At 36.9% G+C, this 20570-nt stretch overlaps 1 protein-coding gene across 1 annotated transcript in view; it reads left to right on the top strand.

The window, feature by feature from the left end:
• TLL1 (tolloid like 1) overlaps positions 1–13523 on the top strand; it is a 218111-nt gene extending 204588 nt beyond the window's left edge. The window contains exons 19-21 of the mRNA XM_056114096.1: positions 3658–3871; positions 11284–11534; positions 12690–13523. Of these exons, the coding sequence (XP_055970071.1) occupies positions 3658–3871; positions 11284–11534; positions 12690–12824 (600 nt within the window). The 3' untranslated portion in view covers positions 12825–13523. The remainder of the gene's footprint in view (positions 1–3657; positions 3872–11283; positions 11535–12689) is intronic.
• Positions 13524–20570: the final 7047 nt, after the last annotated feature.

Below are 20570 nucleotides of genomic sequence, written 5' to 3'. Positions count from 1 at the left end.
CTGGTGAATGATCATAACATTTTTATTTACACTTTCAACTAGCATGCAGAGGTCTGAGTCATGAGCCTTTTTTTAAAGTTTCATTTCAAGAATCTTTATTTCTGTTTCTTATTCCTGAAAGTAGTATAAACCAATTCTTCCACTTTTCCCCCTCATTCCTTCCAAGTCAGAAGAGATACACAGGTGGAGATGTGACCTGGGACGGTGAAATGGCCAGACCTGAGAGTGAATCACACCTAGTTACTATTTCTTTTAAAATTGTAAAACAAATTTCACTGGGACCCTTCTGGCCTCTTGGATCTCGGTATCTACAATCCTCAACTCTGGAAATTCTTTCTTATCAATGATTTCTTTAACTGATGTTTCTTCATCACTTTTGCCTTCCTATTCTTCACAGACTACAGTGATTCTTATTTTGCTCCTCTTGAACTTATCCCATAGTTCTCTGGTTTGCTGTTCATTTCTTATCAGAAATGTAGTCATCTATTTTCCACCTTCTGATCTTTCTTAGAAATTTCCTTCCTCCTTTTGGAGTTCCTTCATCTTATTCTCAGCTTGTTTTTCTGCTGGTCAGCTTCTATTGACTTTTTTTAATGTCCCATATCACATTCTTCATTTCAGACTGTAGTTGTTTTTTTCATTGTCTCATTCTTTCTTTGGCTTTGCTGACTACCTGTGCTATCATTTTGCTGAATGCATTGAACATCCTCATCATGTGTCACTAATGACAGTCTCCTGATTTACTGGTGTTGGTTATGTCTTTCAATGCTTTTGTTTTAGCTCATTCAGCCTGGTGTGCCTCGTGTGTTTTCCCCATTAGTGTTCTTTTTGTGTGGGGGTGAGTCTTTGTAATTACACCATCCCTCTCCCTCCTGAAGATATTGAGGAATTACACTGGAGATTTTTCTCTGTCTTCTCTGCCAATCCTCACAGAATGATAGGAGGAATAACTGTGAGAAGCAACATGTAATTCCTTGAGTATATCCATTGCGGTCACATAAGCATCCACCGCTATCGGAGTTGTGATATGGGCCTTTTATAGGCCATATTATAATCAAGTGACAAAGTCCAAAAATAGAGACAATATTGAATGAAGCAAGACTAAAAAAAGCAACTTATATACAAAGGAAAGCCCGTTAGATGTACAGCAGATCTATCAAATGAGACTGTATGAGCCAGAAGAATAGGGAAGGATATAGTACAAAAGTTCAATGAAATGAGCACTTCACCAAGAATACTCTTCCCAGATAGATAAATTTGAAGGAACAATACAGAGCTTCATGGATAGAAAACAATTTTTTTCATAGTCTTGAAACCAGTTTTGTAAGAAGCACTAAAAGGGCCCCTTGAAAGACAGAAGAAATTTCCCATCATATGGCACTGATGTGACACTCACTAATGATGCTTATGGTTATCCTCTCCTGGATTAAGAAATGTTAAAAATATTCATGATTCATCATCATAAATTGACTTTAATTCATTTGTTTTCTTTTTTTTTCCCTTTATTTTATTTTATTTTTTTTAAAGTTGTAGATTTACAATTTTTTGTGCTTTGGTTTCAATTATACAATGATCAGATACCCATCCCTCCACCAGTGCCCATTTTCCACCACCATGGATAATATCCCTCCCTTCATTTGTTTTCTTATCATTTTATTTGCCATTTCTTTAAGTTTTATTTGACCAAGTAATATGCAATAAATGTGTTATATGCCTGCCAAAGGGGTAGACTAAGGGGGTTTGTGGAAGGGAATCTGTGGTGGAATTAATGTAGCAATGTTGGATGCCTGAAGCAATTCTGTTTTTAACAGTGTGCCTCAATAAATATTCCTAAAGAACATAATAAAATTATAAAATGGGGGGCAGGGCTGGAATGATAATACAGCAAGTAGGGTGCTTGTCTTGAATACAGGCAACCTGGGCTCTTTCCCTGGCAGACCCTATGGCCTCCCAACACTCACACAGGAAATCCCTGAGTGAAGAGCCAGGAGTAAGCCCTGATCAGTGCTGGGAGTGGCCCCAAAACCAAAATAATTTTTTAATTATGAAATGGATATCAGCATGAAACTGAGACTTAAGATCATGTCACAAAATGGCATTCAAGAGAGTATGAAGTAGTACAGAGCAATAATACAGCAGACAGTGCGTTTGCCCTGTATGCAGCCAACTTGGGTTCGGTCCCTGGCAACCCATATAGTCCTCAGATCACTGTCAGGAGTAATTCCTGAGTGCAGAGCCCAGAGCAACCCTTCAGCATCCCAGAAAAACAAAACAAAACAGAAAAAAATCATGCATGTGAAGACTTTATGACAAAATATTTTATGCCCAGGACTTTTCTTTGAAATGAACGAATTCATAGACTAAATGGATTACCAACCACTTTGTTCGTTTTTTTATGATGTTTTAGTTTTGTTTTGTAAACCGAAGTAAAAGTGATGATTCATGCTTAAATGTATAAAGACAGCTTTGTAGACTGAAGTAAAAGTGATGATTCATATCCTAAATGTATAAAGACTTTCTAAATAAAGGAAAAGTAATGGTATATGCTTTTCTGGGAATGGTATATACTTCACTGGTAATGGTATATAACCTGAAGTTCTTAGGGCTGTTAATACTTTAAACATTACTTTAAGTTCAGTTTAATAAAACTTTTCTTTGGATATTTAATGTGTTCGACATTTATTAAAATTTTATTATTATTTGGGAGTGCCTCCTAAGCAATGTTATGGGAACCCAGGGCCTTCTTAGTAATTCTTGCTGAACTGGTTAGGCAGTTAATTGGGAGGCCCAAGAGCACGGTACTAGGATGGACCATCTGGGCATCCCAGCAGTGTTCAAGGACCCCAGGGCCCACCCAGCTAGTGCATGGAGTGCCATATGGTGCTCTGGGACCAATGTAAGGTGCATGCCTTGCATATACCCTAATCCCTCAACTATCTCTAATTCCCCTGAAAGTTTAATAATTTGCCAAGATCTACACGTACTACACAGGTAAAATAGAGTGATTTTTATGTGGTATGGCCCGTTAAATTTCTAAAACTGCAAATAGTAAACTAAGTGTGCCATCTAACTTTTTTAATTATCCACACTAAATTCATAATGGTTTCTGTAATAATACATTTAAAAGTTCTAAATAATTATATATTAAAATTATGTTTTAGTTATTCTATTAATGATTCTAGTAGAAATTTAAGATATCCTAAATTAATTCAGTTTTTGTGAAAGAATATAATCCATGGGATTTTCTTTCAAATGTTTAAGTGCCCGAAGGTAGTATTATGTTCAGAAGTTTTATTTGCAAAATCAGAAGGGATAGTTTTTAATCATACTAGTCTAAAGTATACTTGTGCATTTCAAACAAATTCAGAATTATACTTCTCTCTTATATAGATTTTGTTATAACAAGTTCTCTAAATTCTAGAACAAACTTAATCGCAATTTTATTAGCTGCAATAATGAAACACAGTTTACACAAAGTCATTACATTGTTTTCTTTATCATGTTTTTCCCACAGACTTCATATTATTGACTTCTCTTTTCAATTATGTGTTGTATAGATTAAAATCATTTGAATGCACTAAGCTTACTTCACTGAACTGTAATTCTGCCAACAGATACTGTTGCATAACTTGTCTCTTCGTCTGTTTGCTTAAATAGGCCTTTAGTGAGTTTGAAATTGAGCAGCATCAAGAGTGTGCTTACGATCACTTGGAAGTCTTTGATGGGGAGACGGAAAAATCTCCAATTCTTGGACGGCTATGTGGCAACAAGATACCAGAGCCCCTTGTGGCCACTGGAAATAAAATGTTTGTTCGGTTTGTCTCTGATGCATCTGTTCAAAGAAAAGGCTTCCAGGCCACACATTCTACAGGTCAGCAAAATCAGCAGCGCGCTTCTCTTTTCTTACTGGGATGTAGCTTTCTCTTGCAGTAGATGTAGTGGATTCTAGAACAGGATGTTAAATGACTCAGCAAGCAGAGCAGAAGTACCACTGAGGCACATTGTGAAAAGCAGAACAGCTTTGTAGCATGCTGCCTATATGCCTCTGTAGGTGGGGAAAACCAATCACTTGGTCTGATCTAATTTCAGTGCGTTATGACCACTATTTCAAAATATATAATATGTTCCATATTAACGTTAAGAATTTGAGTTGTATATTCAGCAGCTAGATGTCTATGGTACCTAAATAAGCTCTGATTAGCCAGCTTACGCATTAGTATATTTTTATATTTTTTTATATTTTTGTATTTTAAGGGGGCTGGATTGATAGCACAGGTGGGTAGGGTGTTTTGCCTTGCACGTGGTGGATCTGGGTTCGATTCCTCTGCCCCTCTCAGAGAGCTCGGCAAGCTACTGAGAGTATCTTGCCCAAATGGCAAAGCCTCGCAAGCTCCCTGTGACGTATTCGATATGCCAAAAACAGTAACAACAAGTCTCACAATTTGTTGTGAGACATTACTGGTGCCTGCTTGAGCAAATTGATGAACAACAGGAGGGCAGTGCTATGGTATTAAAGTGGATATTAAATTTAGATCTTTCTTTACAGAACCTCATTTATTTTTTTAAATTTGGTATACAACATGATTTTTTCCATAATCCCTAATTTTACCATTCTGAATTTCACTGGTTCTATAATTCATTGAGAAATAAAATTTAATTTATAAAAATATGCTTAAATGTACATAAAATTAGTATCATACATAATTTAGAGTCAATTTAATAAGTTCCATACATGTCTAGGAAGCACTCTTTCAGTTAAAAAAAAATCAGCTAATTTTTAGATATTTACTAAAGTCATTTAGCCTATAGTGACACCTTGTGGCGCATAGTATGCATAAACTATTGATACTAAAGAGGAAGTTTAGGGATTAAATTTGTTCATGAAAGTTTTAGTGCCATAAATTTTTTGTTGATATTATTTTAAAAGTCATAATATCAATTATTTAGTGGTCTAATATGACTTTAGGATATACATTTGTAAAATTTACTAAATGTACTAGATTTTTGGTGAAATCAGTGAAAGTGATAATTCATTTCAGGATAGTGACTTTGTTCTAGTAATTCTTGGACACATCAATGGTGCAAATCAATTATTTTGCATGATTAGTACTTATACTTAAGAAAAATAAGAATCATTTCATATTTTCCCAGTAACTGATGCATTTTTATATAAAAAGAGTTAAAATTATACTATCATCAATATTTTCTTAGAAGCACAAAATTAATGGCATATATATGCTTTATACAGAGGATATACAAATTATAATTATATAATTATATGATAATATATGAATAATTATTAAAGACATGCTTATAAGTTTATATTCTAATTTATATGGATTCCAAGAATGCAATGTGAAAGTATGCTCTCAAAACTCCTCAAATGGCTGATGCATTATTTGAAGTAATCTATTATAAGTTCTCTTTCTTCAGTGAAAACTTACATTATAGTTTAACTTTTGTGGTGGAAAGATGATGGTACTATGTTTAGTATATGAACCAATATGGGTTTTTGTCCCAACAACCATTTTCTAGCTGGGAATTTTTTTTGTTTCTTTTGGGGGTCACAACCACCAATGCTCAGGGATTCCTCCTGGCTGTCCACTCAGGTATCACTCCTGGCAGTGCTTTGGGGATTAAACCTGGGTCAGCCACGTGCAAGACAAACACCGTAGCCAACTGTACTATCTCTCCAATCCCTAGTTTGAAATTTTAGAGAAAATATTTGATCTCATTTTCTTATGTGAAAGTTATTAATATCAAGGCTATAGAATCTGGCAGAGTCTGGCAAACTCCCCGTGGCGTACCCAATATGCTGAATACCAGCAACAATGATGGGTCTCATTCTCCTAAAGAACCTTGAATATAATCTCAGGGCTAGGATGAAGGAGACGTTACTGGGGCCTGCTCGAGGCAATCGATGATTAACAGGATGATTTGTGATTTGTGATTTGTGTGATAGAATTTTATGATTTCTTAATTTTCAATGATTCTGCACATATACCCCCTTTTTTTCAGTGTTTATAACCATTAAGGATTCCATCGGTAAATTCTACTTACAATTGATGGCCTATACAGAGATGCAATGGTTTCCTAGCACACACTGGAATGCACACACACATGAATACATTTCACAAGCACTGAAATCTCAAATGAGCTATTATTATCTTCATTTTCAGATAAAGAAATTGAAAATCTGGAAGGCGCATTAATTTGCAACTGTTTCTAAAGTGATGACAAATCCTTAGTCTATTTCTACAAATTATGTTTTATCTTAGTATAAACATGTGGAATCATGGAGGAAACCAATGTTAAAATGGACGCTTGCCTTCACTTTAAACAATTCCTCTGTGAAAATGATCTGACAAGGCTCATTTTCTTCCCCTACTTAGGCACATGGAAGTGCCCATGTCAGTGATCTCAATCATATTAGGCAAAGCAGGCTTGGGTATCGCTTCATACAACCCTGCCATATCAGAAATGAGGAAATTTGGACTGGAGCGATAGTACAGCGAGTAGGAGCTTTGCCTTGCGTGAGGCCCACCTGGGTTTGATCCCCAGCATCCCTTATGATCCCCTGAGCACCGCCAGGACCAATTTCTGTGCAGAATCAGGAGGAACCCCTGGGTATTGCCGTGTGTGAGCCAAAAAGAAAAAAAAGAAGAAATGAGGAATATAGCATGAACAGTCACAATTATCCTGAGCTCTCAACTCCTGCTCATTAACTCTTGCCAAAATTTGTACCATTACCTTGTTGTGGCTTTATTTATGGAAAACTCTTTGCTCTCACTTAACTAGCTGACTTTTCGGGGTAGAGTTATACTACTTCTACCTAGTTATCTACATATGCTCATCACTGTTATCTCCAACCTACTATTGATAGCTTTGCCGTTAGCACATTTCATAATATTTTATCAAATGATTACTTTTTATGGTTTTATTCATTTATAGGGAAAAAGTCTTTACAGGAGAACAGAAATTTCTACCTGCAGAAAGCTTCCAGTCTGATAAATTAACTTGCTGATTTTTAGACAGCTTCTTCTTACAAGACTGACCAGTTCCATACCAAATCTGCCAACAACTTTGTTTTTTTCATGTATAAAGCATTTATTATTTAATGCCTTCTAAAATGCATGTAGCTATTATCAAAGGATTATGAAGTATATATTGAAAGTCTACTTGAGCAAATTAAGTTTCATCAGAAAAAAAGCTTCTATGAATTTTGAAAATAGAAAAGTTTAAAATTTTTATGAAAATAGCACTATTGCTACTTTCCCCCACTAGTAATGCTATCCAAATCCATGAGAAATGAGCTTTATTGGAAAGGGTCCTTGTTTTTTCTCTGACAGGTTCAAACCTATTTTAATCATATAACAAATATTATTACTTCAGCTTTTAAGTAATCTAATTAAAGGAAGCAAATCTTTCAATAAAAAAGCCTCCTGTTCTACCCTATTCTCCCAGAGGATAAAGCTATAATGCAAAAAAACCAAGAAAAGAAATGTGGGGAGAGAATATAGTATTTTTAAATAGCTTTGTCTGGCCTATGGGACTTCTTTTCTGTAACATAAAGCAGCACACTATTTGTCAATGACATTGAAAAATCAAACGATACATTAGTAAGCTCCTTAGAAAAGAAATTATTTTGATCTTACTCAAATTAGAATGACCTCTAAAAGCATTTCTAGGTCTACTTACAAACCTCCCTAGGAATTTAATTCTTTACCAGGAAGTTTAAAAATTTGTCTTTCCAACTTAAACTGAAGACAACCCTGAGACTTCTCACCCCTTCTTGGTGGTTTCTTACTCAGCTTGATTTTCCATTTCCAACAATTCTGTATAAGATTCTCTGGCATGTTGGAGAGTACACATGTTGCTTGGCTAAATGAATGTATTTTCTAAATTTGGGGACCACAACCAGAATTGCTCAGGGCTTACTCCTGGCTCTGCACTCAGGGGTCATTCCTGGTGGGGCTTTGGGGACCATTTGGGGTGCAGGGGATCAAACCTGTGTGCAAAGCAAACTCCCTATCTCTTGTACTACCACTCCAGCCCCAATGAATGTTTATATATTTATTTTCTGACCATGTAAGTGAGTAAGGATATTTGCAGAAGTGTTGCCTATTTAAAAACCTACTAGTCAAGGGACTGTATTAAATGCTGTATGTTAACTGCATTTTGAAGAACCACCATAAGAATCATTAAAAGCACTCACAAGCATTTGCCCTTCTGTTGTCCTATTATTTTCTTTTCACAGAATTTCTCTCAGGACATTCTTAAAACCATATCATTTGTGCATGTAACATTCAAATGCTTTTCCATGAAAGAAATTTATCTGCAGAATCTTCTCTGCACAAATCCACCCATGATTGAAATTATCCCAAATTTATTAATTAGAGCAATGATTCATAGGGATGAACTCTTCACTGAAACAGAACAGTGAAGACAGGGCAATATCCTGAAAATTTTTAAGTCACGCTTAAAATGCACTTCATGTACTTCAAATAATCTGCTTTTGAATGTTGCTGTGTTCTAGAAGTTTTCCCAAAAAATCTATTCATAAAATCTGCCCATCAGTTTCAGATTCACAAAGGTTTTGTTAAGTCTCTTATCTCTTCTTTGTTAAATATTTTATTTATGTCCTTGGTTTTTGTTCCAAGCTTATGCTGAAGGAAAATAGTTTCTTCTGAATCCTGGTCTTTGTTTTGAAACTTACTTCCCTCATAGCAGGGACCAGAAGCCAATGCCTTCTTTTCATCTCTCTGTTCTTCATGGCTTGCACAATAGAAATAATACCAGCACTGACAATTTTTTGAGCTTAAAAACAAATCAGTCAATTATATTAAACTTTGGGAATTGGCGGACTTTTCTAAGAATCTGGAAATAAGATACCTTGCTTTCAATATAAGTATAGTAAATTCAGAAACATTTCTCACCCAGTATTTTCCTAACCTGCACAAATACAATTTTCCCTTGATCATAGGACTATTCTAAATTGTTTTTATATTTTTCTGATTTTTCATTTCATAATTGAAGAGATTCATAGTACAGATGATGACATTTAGGTACTCTCACTGGAAACTGAGAACAATAATGATGAGAGTTCATACTGATCTGGATTTTTTTCTTTTTGGGTCACACCCAGAAATGCACAGGGGTTATTCCTGGCTCTGCACTCAGGAATCACTCCTGGCGGTGCTCGGGGGACCATATGAGATGCTGGGAATCGAACCCAGGTCAGCTGCGTGCAAGACAAACTCCCTACCCGCTGTGCTATTGCTCCAGTCCCTGATCTGGCTTTTTAAAAATCTCTATACTGGTATCTTTCAAGCAGTTTCCTCCACCTCTAGACCTTGTTGACTCTGCCATGTAGAAGTTGAAAGAAAGTACTGGACAAAGTTCCACAGCTGAGAAAGTGCAGAGCTTGGATTTGGGCCCAGGAAATTTGGCTATGGGATACTTTCTCAAGAAGACAAGAAAACTTGGAGTTACTAGGATCAGAGAAGGACCTTGATGGGAAATGAATACTTGACCTCAAACTCAGGGATTCAAGAGATGACATCCAAGGATCAGCGGATTTCAGCCTTCAGGAGCAGTTTAAAGGACATGGACTTCCTTATGCTTACATTTTTGTTTGTGGTACCTGACATCAGTAGATTATGTAAGATCCCCCAATGACTACTGGGAAGACAGAGGGCCACTGTGATTCATCACATGACACAGTGACTTCCGCTGTGTAAGCTTTTCTACTGATTGAAGCCCTTTCTGGAAATTCTTTCATAGAACACAAAGGACCCTGAATATGCAATTGTTTGCTATGAGGATGCCCATGGGTGAAGTTGAACCCATATTGTTTAGACACAAGAAGATTAGGCTTTCTCTTGGCAGATTCAGGACTATTTTATTATTTCAGATGGGCTATCGAGAATGAGAGTAAACCATATCCAAATATCCCTGATCCACGTTAGAATGTTGGCTACCTAAGCCATCCTCACAGTGTACTATTAAGGTCTGTCTGGTCACAGATGACCAGTCCAGTATTGACATAGTTACAGTTTGATGTCCAATAACTTTGCTTGTCTAGATCATTCTACATTTGATTTTCATTTTTCATCTGCCCCAACTCATCTCACTCTTTCCTGATCTTAATACTGAGATTGTTGTTTCTCGAGAACATCTCAGTGCTTGGATAATTAAGATGGAGATAACCATTTTTTTTTCTTAAAGCTTTTTTTCTTCTCTTTGGGTTATACCAAGCGATGCTCAGGGGTTACTCCTGGCTCTGCACTCAGAAATTACTCCTGGCAGTGCTCGGGGGACCATCTGGGATGCTGGGAATTGAACCCAGGTTGGCTGTGTGCAAGGCAAATGCCCTACCCACTGTGCTGTCGCTCCAGTTCCTTCTTAAAGCTTTTCATAATCACTTTATTCTCATTCCATCCCCTAAGCATGTCAGTATACATAATGGCTAGGGGAAATATTACTCAGACCTGATTTACTCTCCAGTTATAAACTGTTGGGATTCTGATTACAGAGTATCTGAGAATTTGTTTCATTCTCTAAACTATGCTGATATTTTTGCTTATATTTATTTCTTTGGTATATTTAAATCTGATCATCAAATTAGAGCATAGACTCATAGCTCTCTGAAAAAAACTAGAAGCATTTAATGTCTTACACTATGACAAACGCAACATATAAATGAATGAGTTCTGGAACATGGAAAAGGGTAACTCTTAAAGCCCTTGTACATTTTGGTTGTTTACCTTTATATCTTACTCAGGATATTTTTTCTTATACTACTAAAAATTAAACTTGTAGTAAGACACTTAATATTTTCATCATAAAATAGCTATTTGTAACAAAATGCTATGAAGTATAGCATTAAAATATTGAGGCATCCAGGGGACAGGCATTGTTTTCAAGTTACTTTCATTTATTAATTAAACCCTTACCCCACTAACATTGGTACTGTTGCCGCCACCTGTAATTCACCCTTTAAAACTGCAGATTACAGAAATAACATCATGTATTCAAGATCACTAAGCTAGTTAGTAGGTGTTGAAGCTGGGATCTGTTTTCAGCAATTACATGCGGTTAATATCAGTCTTACCAATTGCGCCACCATGGGTAACACCCATTGGGAACCCAGACTCTAGTTTGGGGAACCAAATCTGACGATGGAAAGGAATGCAGGAGTTAGAGAATGGTTGTACTGCATAGCAATTGTTATTGGACCTGTTAAATCTTATGCACTTGTTTCATTTTTCTTTCCCTGGGCAGAGTGTGGTGGCCGGTTGAAAGCAGAACCCAAACCTAGAGACCTATACTCGCATGCTCAATTTGGTGACAACAACTACCCAGGACAAGCTGACTGTGAATGGCTGCTAGTATCTGAGCGGGGCTCTAGGCTCGAGTTATCCTTCCAGACTTTTGAAATGGAAGAAGAAGCTGACTGTGGCTATGACTACGTTGAACTCTTTGATGGCTTCGATTCAACATCTGTCGGGCTTGGTCGATTCTGTGGATCAGGGGTAAATACTCAGTCCAGATAAAATATACCTGTTGATTAGTGGTGGATGTTTTCAGCATAGAACAGTTGCCATTTTTAAAACAAAAATTATATCATATTGTTCAGAGCTTGGCAAATTTAAGACTTTTACTACCACCTATCTGTAGGAGCTTTCATCAATGAGGTGGACAAGTGGACTCGGTTGTTGTAATTTGTGGTTACTGTCCACACTTAAATTCATGTTGGATCGAGCAAATGAAAATGTAAATATGATAATAAAAAGTTAATATATTTAAACAAATATTTTTGAGAATTTTTCCAGCTTTCAAAATGAAAGCATAACAAGAAAAGAATATGCACCCTTTTCAGATTAAATCCCCTCAACAAATATATATGATGACAGTGGCAGGGTCCAGCATGGCTATGTGGGCTCAGCCACTGTTACAAGAATGGTGTCCCACTGCAGAATATCACTCGTGCATGGAGCAGGGTGCCACATACAGGTCAGAGGGTGTCTGTGAATGGTAAGCAAAGCTGAAATTTTTCTCAGTGCTCTTTTACCCTAGGTTTCACTGTGGGAATGTCAAATGGCCTTTTGGAGACATATTTTGTTCCAAAGACATTAGTCCCTATTTATTTTTAATGCCTGCCACTATCCATTCTCTATTGCTTATATACCACTGTGTCTCCAATATAAGCAATAGGTATATAAATTTTGCCCAAAATAGCCACAGAAGTAAAATAAAGACCCTCTCCCCACCATCTCTAAGAGTGTTGCAATAACAAGGAACAGTGGTTTGAATTATGAAAATCATTCTGACTCAGAGTGCTTCTGAAGCAAAGTTAATTGCTCTTCAACTTCGCTGTATCTAACTTTATATACTTGTAAATCAGAGAAACGGAGCTTAAAAGCTCTCAAAAATACCACATGGCAGAAGTTGAAAACATAAAAGCATTTCCAAGCCCAGCTGCATCTCAGAGTAGCTGTGTGATACTGAGCATGTTATTTGTTCCTCTGATACTCAAGTTCTCTCTTCTGTAGAAAGAAAAAGTAGTCAGATCTTCCTTTCTAGGATGTTGGGTGGCCCAATGGTAAAGTGTTTCAAACATGAGTTACTTGAGAGAAAAAAAAAGTAACTTGTTATGTTATTTACCTTCATGTCTGCTTTTTCCTCAGCCACCAGAAGAGATCTATTCAGGCGGGAACACAGTTTTGATTCATTTTCACACTGATGACACAATCAATAAGAAAGGCTTTCACCTAAGGTTCAAAAGCATCAGAGATCCAGATTCTATGCATACCAAAAAATAACAACAAAACTTCCATCAAAACGTACAAGAATGTGCATAATGGAGAGTTGTATTTTTTTTAAACTGAAGATATTCGCAAAAATGTTTTCTATAACAAGCTTGAACAGAATAAAAATGTAAGACCAGAACTTTCTGAATCGAGAGAGGAGTTTTCAGCTAACCCTGATCTGCATTACTGTGATGTTTAAAAAGCATATTGGATGGTTTGGATAAAGCTGGAGGAAGGGTATCGGATGCTGCAAGACCCCAGAAGCTTTCAGTACTTGCTCAACAAAGATCCCCTTGTAATGTGGACCATTCAGGATCTATGACCCTGCAGAATGTTCTTCTGGACAGTTTTTCAGGATTGGGGTGATGGGGAATAAAGTGATCTTTTAGGTCACGAACTAGTAAAATTCCCTCTAAAAGTTTAGGGGATTTGCTTTGGTTTTGAGTCTTGGAAACATTGTAAATCAGATCCATAGAAGATGTTGTGACATGGTTGTCTTTGGAAGCTTGTACCATAAATGAGGGTATGTATGATGTTGGAAAAGTGGAATATGTCAGCTTCATTATTTTCACTAGCAGGCAAGATTAACCTCCTGAAACACCAATGATCTTGAGACCACTTCATTTTACTGACATGTTCCTAAGATTGAAACGTCAGTAATGTCAACCATTGCAGTTACTTTTGACATCATTTCTCGACATTCTGGAAGATGCCCAGTTGATCAATAAACTCGATTCTTTCCGTGGGAGTGCGTCCTTTTCACACCAAATTCAAGCCTTGTGATGTCTTAGCAACTTTATGGAAAAACTCCCAACAGGTGTGAATATGACTTCCAAGTGACTTCTAAGCTTCTAAGTGACTGCCTGGATGGTTCATACTCAAGTTATTGCTGCTGCTATTGTCCTTCTTTAATTGTTGATCTGTTGTAGTTATTATTGATGTTGTTGTCATGGTTAATGTTGTATTTAAAAAATGAAATGAAGCAGAAATAGGCTTTGTAAGAATTGAAAGATCTCTTTTTTTCTCTTCCTGGGATTCAATTCGAAAACAAAACAAAAACAATGTTGGAAAAGGATTTCTTAAAGACTTTCTATGGTGCTATTCCATAAACATTTTTTTAAACAAAGTTTTTTATCTTTGAGCCAACCACCTGTAGACTATGAATGTTTCCCAATGTCTGGCTGGTGACATTTGAAAACAAAGTCTTGCTAAAGGTGTCAGGGGAATATATATATATATATATATATATATATATATATATATATATATATTTGCAAGGACAGAGTTTGTCCTGTAGAACAACTACTTACAATGCCTTAGATTTCTTGCATATGAACAAACAGAACCTCTTAGAGAGACACCATTGGGAATGTTTGACATAGTGTAAGCTAATTATCAGGAACATGCAACATATCCATTTGCATACTGAGAACATTGGGCTTAAATATGGTGACCTGGTCGTGTAGAAAATGGATTTTCTGCTTTAAAGTCACATGCAGTTTTTTAATGTTAGTGTATATATGTGTATGAATTGTCTGAGTAACTGAAGCTGTAAGGTGAAAAATAGTAGATGGTAGAAACGTTAAAACATAATGTGCCAAGTTCTACTAGAATTCTGTTTGAAGTAACACCTTTCTTAGAGAGTTTCATGGACAATTAATGGGAACTTCTAATTCTTACCAACTAATTTTTTTTAAAGTCTCTTTCCTTTAGAGAAACTATTTTGATATTTTTGACGTTGATATAGATTGGTATATAAAATAGCTTTGTCTCTGTTACCTGTCCATGAACATTTAACCTTTAATACCTGGGGACTTTTTCTTCATTTTTTTTACAAAACTATACAGAGAAAACTCTTTTCTTGCATATGAATTATAAAATGTAAATACATTTTAAAAAGCCAATATTTTCATCTTATCAAATGCTACTTTGGATATGCATAGCTCTTGCCTGCTATATCATGACCTTTTTAGTGGAGCTGACTTATTCCAGTAACTTCTTTTTTTTCCCCTCACTAATCTACGCCTAACCAAAATATATCACAAGTGGGAAAGGAGGAGGATAATCAATATCATCCTGTACACCACACTCTGCCTTGCTCCATCCTGGGCACATGCACGAGCTCTATTCAAACATGACTCTACCCTTTGCAAACCAGGGTGATGTTCTCATTTTTTATTCTAGTAACTGAGCTCAAGGAAGGTATGAAAAATGCCCAGATTCACAGTCTAAAGTTAGATATGGAAACCCAAGTGGTCTGAAATCAAAATTTTGTGCTTGTTCTACTAGTGCAGTAGAATCTTGACATAAATTCTAGATATTTTATAATACAAAATTTTTCCACATAATACAAAATTTAGGGGAAGAGTTATAGTAAAATCATTCAGGATAAGCCTATTGCTTCTTTCAGGAAGAGCATGCCAATTCAATACCAATACTGTAGATAATTTTAGGGACCATAGTACTAAAAGTTTTAAAACAAACCAAAAACTATTCTGTAGTTTGAATTAGTAACCATGAGCTGCTGGCTAAAATAAATATGTTAAATTATTTTATCTGGTGTGGTATAAAGAAAATTCAGTGTTCTACTTTAACAAATATTCTAAATATTTCCATTGATATTAGGACACAAGGAGATGGGTTTAACACAACCAAGAAATTAAAGTTAAAAACTGTTTAGGAGGCATAAGAGATGCTGTAAACTTTAGACCTTCAGTGTGACCATTAGCATTTATTGTATCTTCTGTCAGAGACCAGTTCACGGCATATTTTTATATTAAGTCAACTTTGACTTAAGTGTGTTGTCAAATGCAAATTCAGACAATTTGTTCCTTTGTTAAAAATTGTTACTGTTATAGCCATTTTATTAAATTAATTTTGTAAATTATTTTCAACCCCTATATAAGTATATTGTCTTCTCTTTTCCCAAATCCTGACTCCTTTACAGCACTTGCTAACTCAACACACATAAAAATATTTCTCCCACTTACTGGGCCCACTTAGTATCATGTTATTAAATTATTTTTTAAATATGACCTTGAATATTAATTTAGTTTATCAACGATACCATGACAATGACAGCACACATAAAAATTAGAGGAATATAGCAGTGACAAATAAAAAAGACTTTTTTCCAGAGTCCTCAGATAATCCCTTCCTATATTATCTTGATTTATTGCATTTAGTACTAACTTCACCATATCACAGTATCAGATTTAACTGTTTTTAAATATTTTAATCTCATTTATTTGGAACCTATTACCACTGCATGGTAGGAGAGGAAGGCCCACCTGGTGATGCTCAGAACTTATTCCTGTCTCTGTGCTCAGGGATTACTCCTGGCAGTACCCAGGAAACCATGTGCAGTGCCAGAGATCAAACTAGACTGGGCTGTTTTACAGGTACCTGAGTGTCATTCACCACTGTGTTTTTTATGGTAAACTTCAAGTAAGAAATTATCTTCTCGTATACAGGGAATCCATGCAGAAAATATAATGACTGTTTTCAAAATGGTAAAAGTGTTTAATATTTTAAAATATGATGACTTAGACTTTGTAAAGTAGTGATGTGTTAACATTCAAAAGTATTTTTACTAAAGGTATTGAAATAGTAGAAATTTTAATTAGTGATTAGTGCAAATAAATCTTTTTTGGAAAACCTTTAATGTCAAATATAGCATGGAAGGAGGAAAGGAGGAGAATTAATGAGCTGTTAAAGATTTATAAGTTGAATTTCAGTAATGATTTCTAGAAGAAAAAAAATGAGCTATGGAAAAAGAAAAGAATACAGTCTGTGAATTAACTGGAACTTTTCAGGCTTTAACAAATAGAAAGTCTTTTATTGTTACTGTTAGAAAATTGAGAAACATTGTAACTCTTCTCGGGAACAATCAAAAGAAAGGCTAGATCAAATACATAGTGAGGTATTATTTGTTTGCAGTCTTTCTTTTGACTGCTTTTTTTTTTTATAATTGTACATACCTTATCCTGCCCACTTGTACAACTTGATACCAGCGAACCATATAACTAGTTGCAACATGACACTTACCTGATGAATGATGAGTCCAGGGAGATTATAAATTCCTGAATAAATCTATTTGCATGCCTCCTCTTATCCAAGACGTTAAATGAAAAATGAGCACAGTGAATATCAACTTCTCACTTTGTAAGACTTGTAGATAGATCTGTTTTGGGATTAAAAAGCAGCTACAGAGAAAAGACCCAAGAAGCCAGGAGCCAGCTCCAGACACGTAGATAAAAGATTCTGGTAGCCAAGTCTTTGTTCTTTCAGGATGGAGGTGTCAATTAAATCATAAAATTACTTATGTTACAACATTCTGGGCTAGAGCCATAGCACAGTGGATAGGGCGTCTGCCTTGTACGCATCCGACCCGGGTTTGATTCCTCTGTCCCTCTCGGTAAGCAACTGAGAGTATCCCACCTGCACGAAAGAGCCTGACAAGCTCCCCATGCCATATCCGATATGCCAAAAACAGTAACAAGTCTCACAATGGAGACATTACTGGTGCCCACTCGAGAAGCTCGATGAACAACAGGAGGACAGTTCTACAGTGCTGCTGCATTCTGAATACCAGTGACTGACTGAGCAGGCCTTCTGCTTTTATTCCACTCTCTACTTTTTGAACACAGAGCTAGAAAAATGTGACAGAGGATTTCATTTTTGTTCAACACAGGTTGTAGGGAATTTGCCTTGCACGCAGCCAATATAGCTGACCCGAGTTCGATTCCTCCACCCCTCTCGGAGAACCCCGCAAGCTACCGAGAGTATCTCGCCAGCGGCAGAGCCTAGCAAGCTCCCCGTGACGTATTCGATATGCCAGACACAGTAACAACTAGTCTCACGATGGAGATGTTACTGGGCCCGCTCGAGCAAATCGATGAACAACGGGAGGACCGTGACGGTGACCGTGATCACTTTTTATTGGTTATCTACACCTATGATAGAAACTAAGGTTTTTCAAACCTATTCACAAGTGCTTAAAGTCGCAGCTTATTTTGCAAATTGCATTTTAAAAAAGACCTCACTAGATTATTCTATAAAATAATGTGGCGTCATTATTCTAGTCATAATGCAAAATAAACCTAAGAATTTATACTTTTTATTTGTTAACTACACAGCAAATCTACAGATTGACATTTTAGGTTTATCAAAAACTACTTGGAGCTTTTCAAAGAGTGGAAAGATTTAGGTGAAAGAATTTTTGAACTAGATATATAGCGCAAAGGAGTGAGCAAATGTTTTCGATGTGGGAGGCGCAAATTTGATCCCTGGCATGACAGCCTTCCTTCTGCACCCTTCGGAGTCACCCCCAAGCCCTGACCTGGGAATAAACCCTTAGCTCCACTAGGTGTGATCCACAAACAAAATTAATACTCATATTACTACTACTAAAAATAATTTTAATCAAAATGCAAAAATGCATCTCTGGTTCCACACCCTATTTTAAATTCAGAATCAGTGATTCACAAATTAAAATCATTTAAATAGGAAGGCTCTCTAGAAAGACAAATTACATTTAAAAGCCTGTGACAGCTGGGCTTAAAATATATAAATTCATCTAAAAGAATTTTTAGTGAACTTTTATTAGAGGGACATATAAAAATTAAATTACAGGAATAATTTCTACAGGGATTCAATTTGTTAAAGTTCTTTTAACACCACTTAATACATATTAGTCATGTTTAAATTCTGGGTTTATCAAAGGTCCCCCATAAATTATGCTGTTAGTAAGTCTAAAGACAGGAACTGCTGAGATAGCACAGTGGGGGGTGGGGGCGGGGTACATTTGCCTTGCATGCAGCAGATCTGGGTTCAATCCCTGACCCTCCATATGATCCCCCAGCCTCACTAAGAGTAACCACTGAGTACCACAAAGTATAACTTATTCATTGTTTTATTTCTTTTATTATTTATTTGTTAATATTTGATGCAAGTACTAGGATTTTAATAAGACATATATAAGAAAAAGTAGCAACCTTTGTTCTACTTAAAATGTTTGTTCTACTTAAAAGGAATTTAACTAGGCTAAATTCTAGTTAGAGAGATAAAAATTAATTGAAAGAAATCACAAAATAACAAGCATGGAATTCTAAGCATGTCTATTATTTTTCTGTCATTTGGGAAACTCTATTCCAATGAGCATAGTTTGTATTTTGAGACCAAATTTTCCCAATCCTTTGTTTTAACTTTGTTTTAGTTCGCACTTATACTTTTCTTTTTATTTTTTCACTTGTCCTTTTTAAAACTTCAGCTGTCCTATGAATTTATTTTTTTCACCAAAAACTTGCATTTTCAATTTAGGCTAGTCTCAAAATAAGCAACCAAGGTATCGCAGATCAAACTTCTGTTACCTCATCACGTAATTATTCAACTACTAGAGTAAATCTATCACTTAATCACTTAACTTCCCGTTAGTCGTCGATTTGCTCGAGCGGGCGCCAGTAACGTCTCCATTTGTCCCTGTCGCGTGCTAGTGTAGCCCAATGGCATCTCTTCGCTCCGGGAACATGGAGGGCCTCAAACCGATCGTTCATGATCTTGACAAAGAAGTCTGACCATCTGGTAGGTGGGCGGCCACGCGGTCTCTTGACATCCCGTGGAATCCAATCAGTAACAGCTCTAGTCCAACGGTCGTCTTTAAATCTCATTACGTGACCAGCCCATCTGATTTTCGACACCTTGGCAAATGAGACAGCGTCCCTGATCCTTGATCGTCGACGGATGTCAGAACTCCGGATTTGTTCTCTCATTTGAGTGAAACGTGATATTCCAAGCATAGCTCTTTCTATTCTTCTTTGGGAGACATGAATGGCGTTCTCATCCTGTTTGAGTAGAGCCCAGGTCTCTGAGGCATATGTTAATGCAGGAAGAACAGTGGAATCAAAGAGATGTGCCCGGAGCCGGAGGTTCTTCGTCCTCTTAGCTATTTCTTCGACGTTCTTGAAGGCGTTCCAAGCCGCTCTCTTCCTCCTGCGCAGCTCGGGTGCCAGGTCATTTCTCATGTTGACCTCTCGACCTAGGTACACATAGCTGTTGCATTCGGAGATGGTCGTTCCATTGAGAGCGAATGGGGCGTCAGGAACAAGGCTGTTTCTCATAAACATTGTCTTCGTAAGATTCAGCTGTAGTCCTACCTTTCCACACTCACGGTCAAAGTCGGCCAGCATTTGTGCCGCTTGGCTGATGTTTGGTGTTATTAAAACAATGTCATCAGCAAAGCGGAGGTGGTGTAGTTGCCGACCATCTATCTTCACTCCCATTCCTTCCCATTCCAGTCGTCGCATGATGTTCTCGAGGGTGGCACTGAAGAGTTTTGGTGAAATGGTATCACCCTGCCGCACCCCTCTCTTGACATCAATGATCACTTCTTTGTAGAATGGTGAGATCCTGGTAGTGAATCCGCAATACAGCTCACGGAGGATCCTGATGTATTGGGCTTGAATGCCCTGATTGGCTAGGGCTTCAATGACCGCTTCCGTCTCAACAGAATCAAAGGCCTTCTTTAAATCAATGAACGTTAAGCAGAGCGGCATCTTGAACTCCCGAGAAACCTCAATGAGCTTGGTTATCGTGTGGATATGGTCGATGGTGCTGAATCCTTTGCGGAACCCTGCTTGCTCACATGGTTGTCCTTCATCTAGTGTTCTGCCAATCCTATTCAGGATGACTCGAGTGAACAACTTGTAGATGACAGACAATAGGCAGATCGGGCGATAGTTGCCAATGTCATGGATGTCT

Source organism: Sorex fumeus, unplaced genomic scaffold, assembly GCF_029834395.1.
Source record: "Sorex fumeus unplaced genomic scaffold, SorFum_2.1 ptg000024l, whole genome shotgun sequence".
Lineage (NCBI taxonomy): Eukaryota > Metazoa > Chordata > Mammalia > Eulipotyphla > Soricidae > Sorex > Sorex fumeus.
Note: the sequence above shows the minus strand (reverse complement) of the source record. Positions and strands in the feature narration are given on the sequence as shown.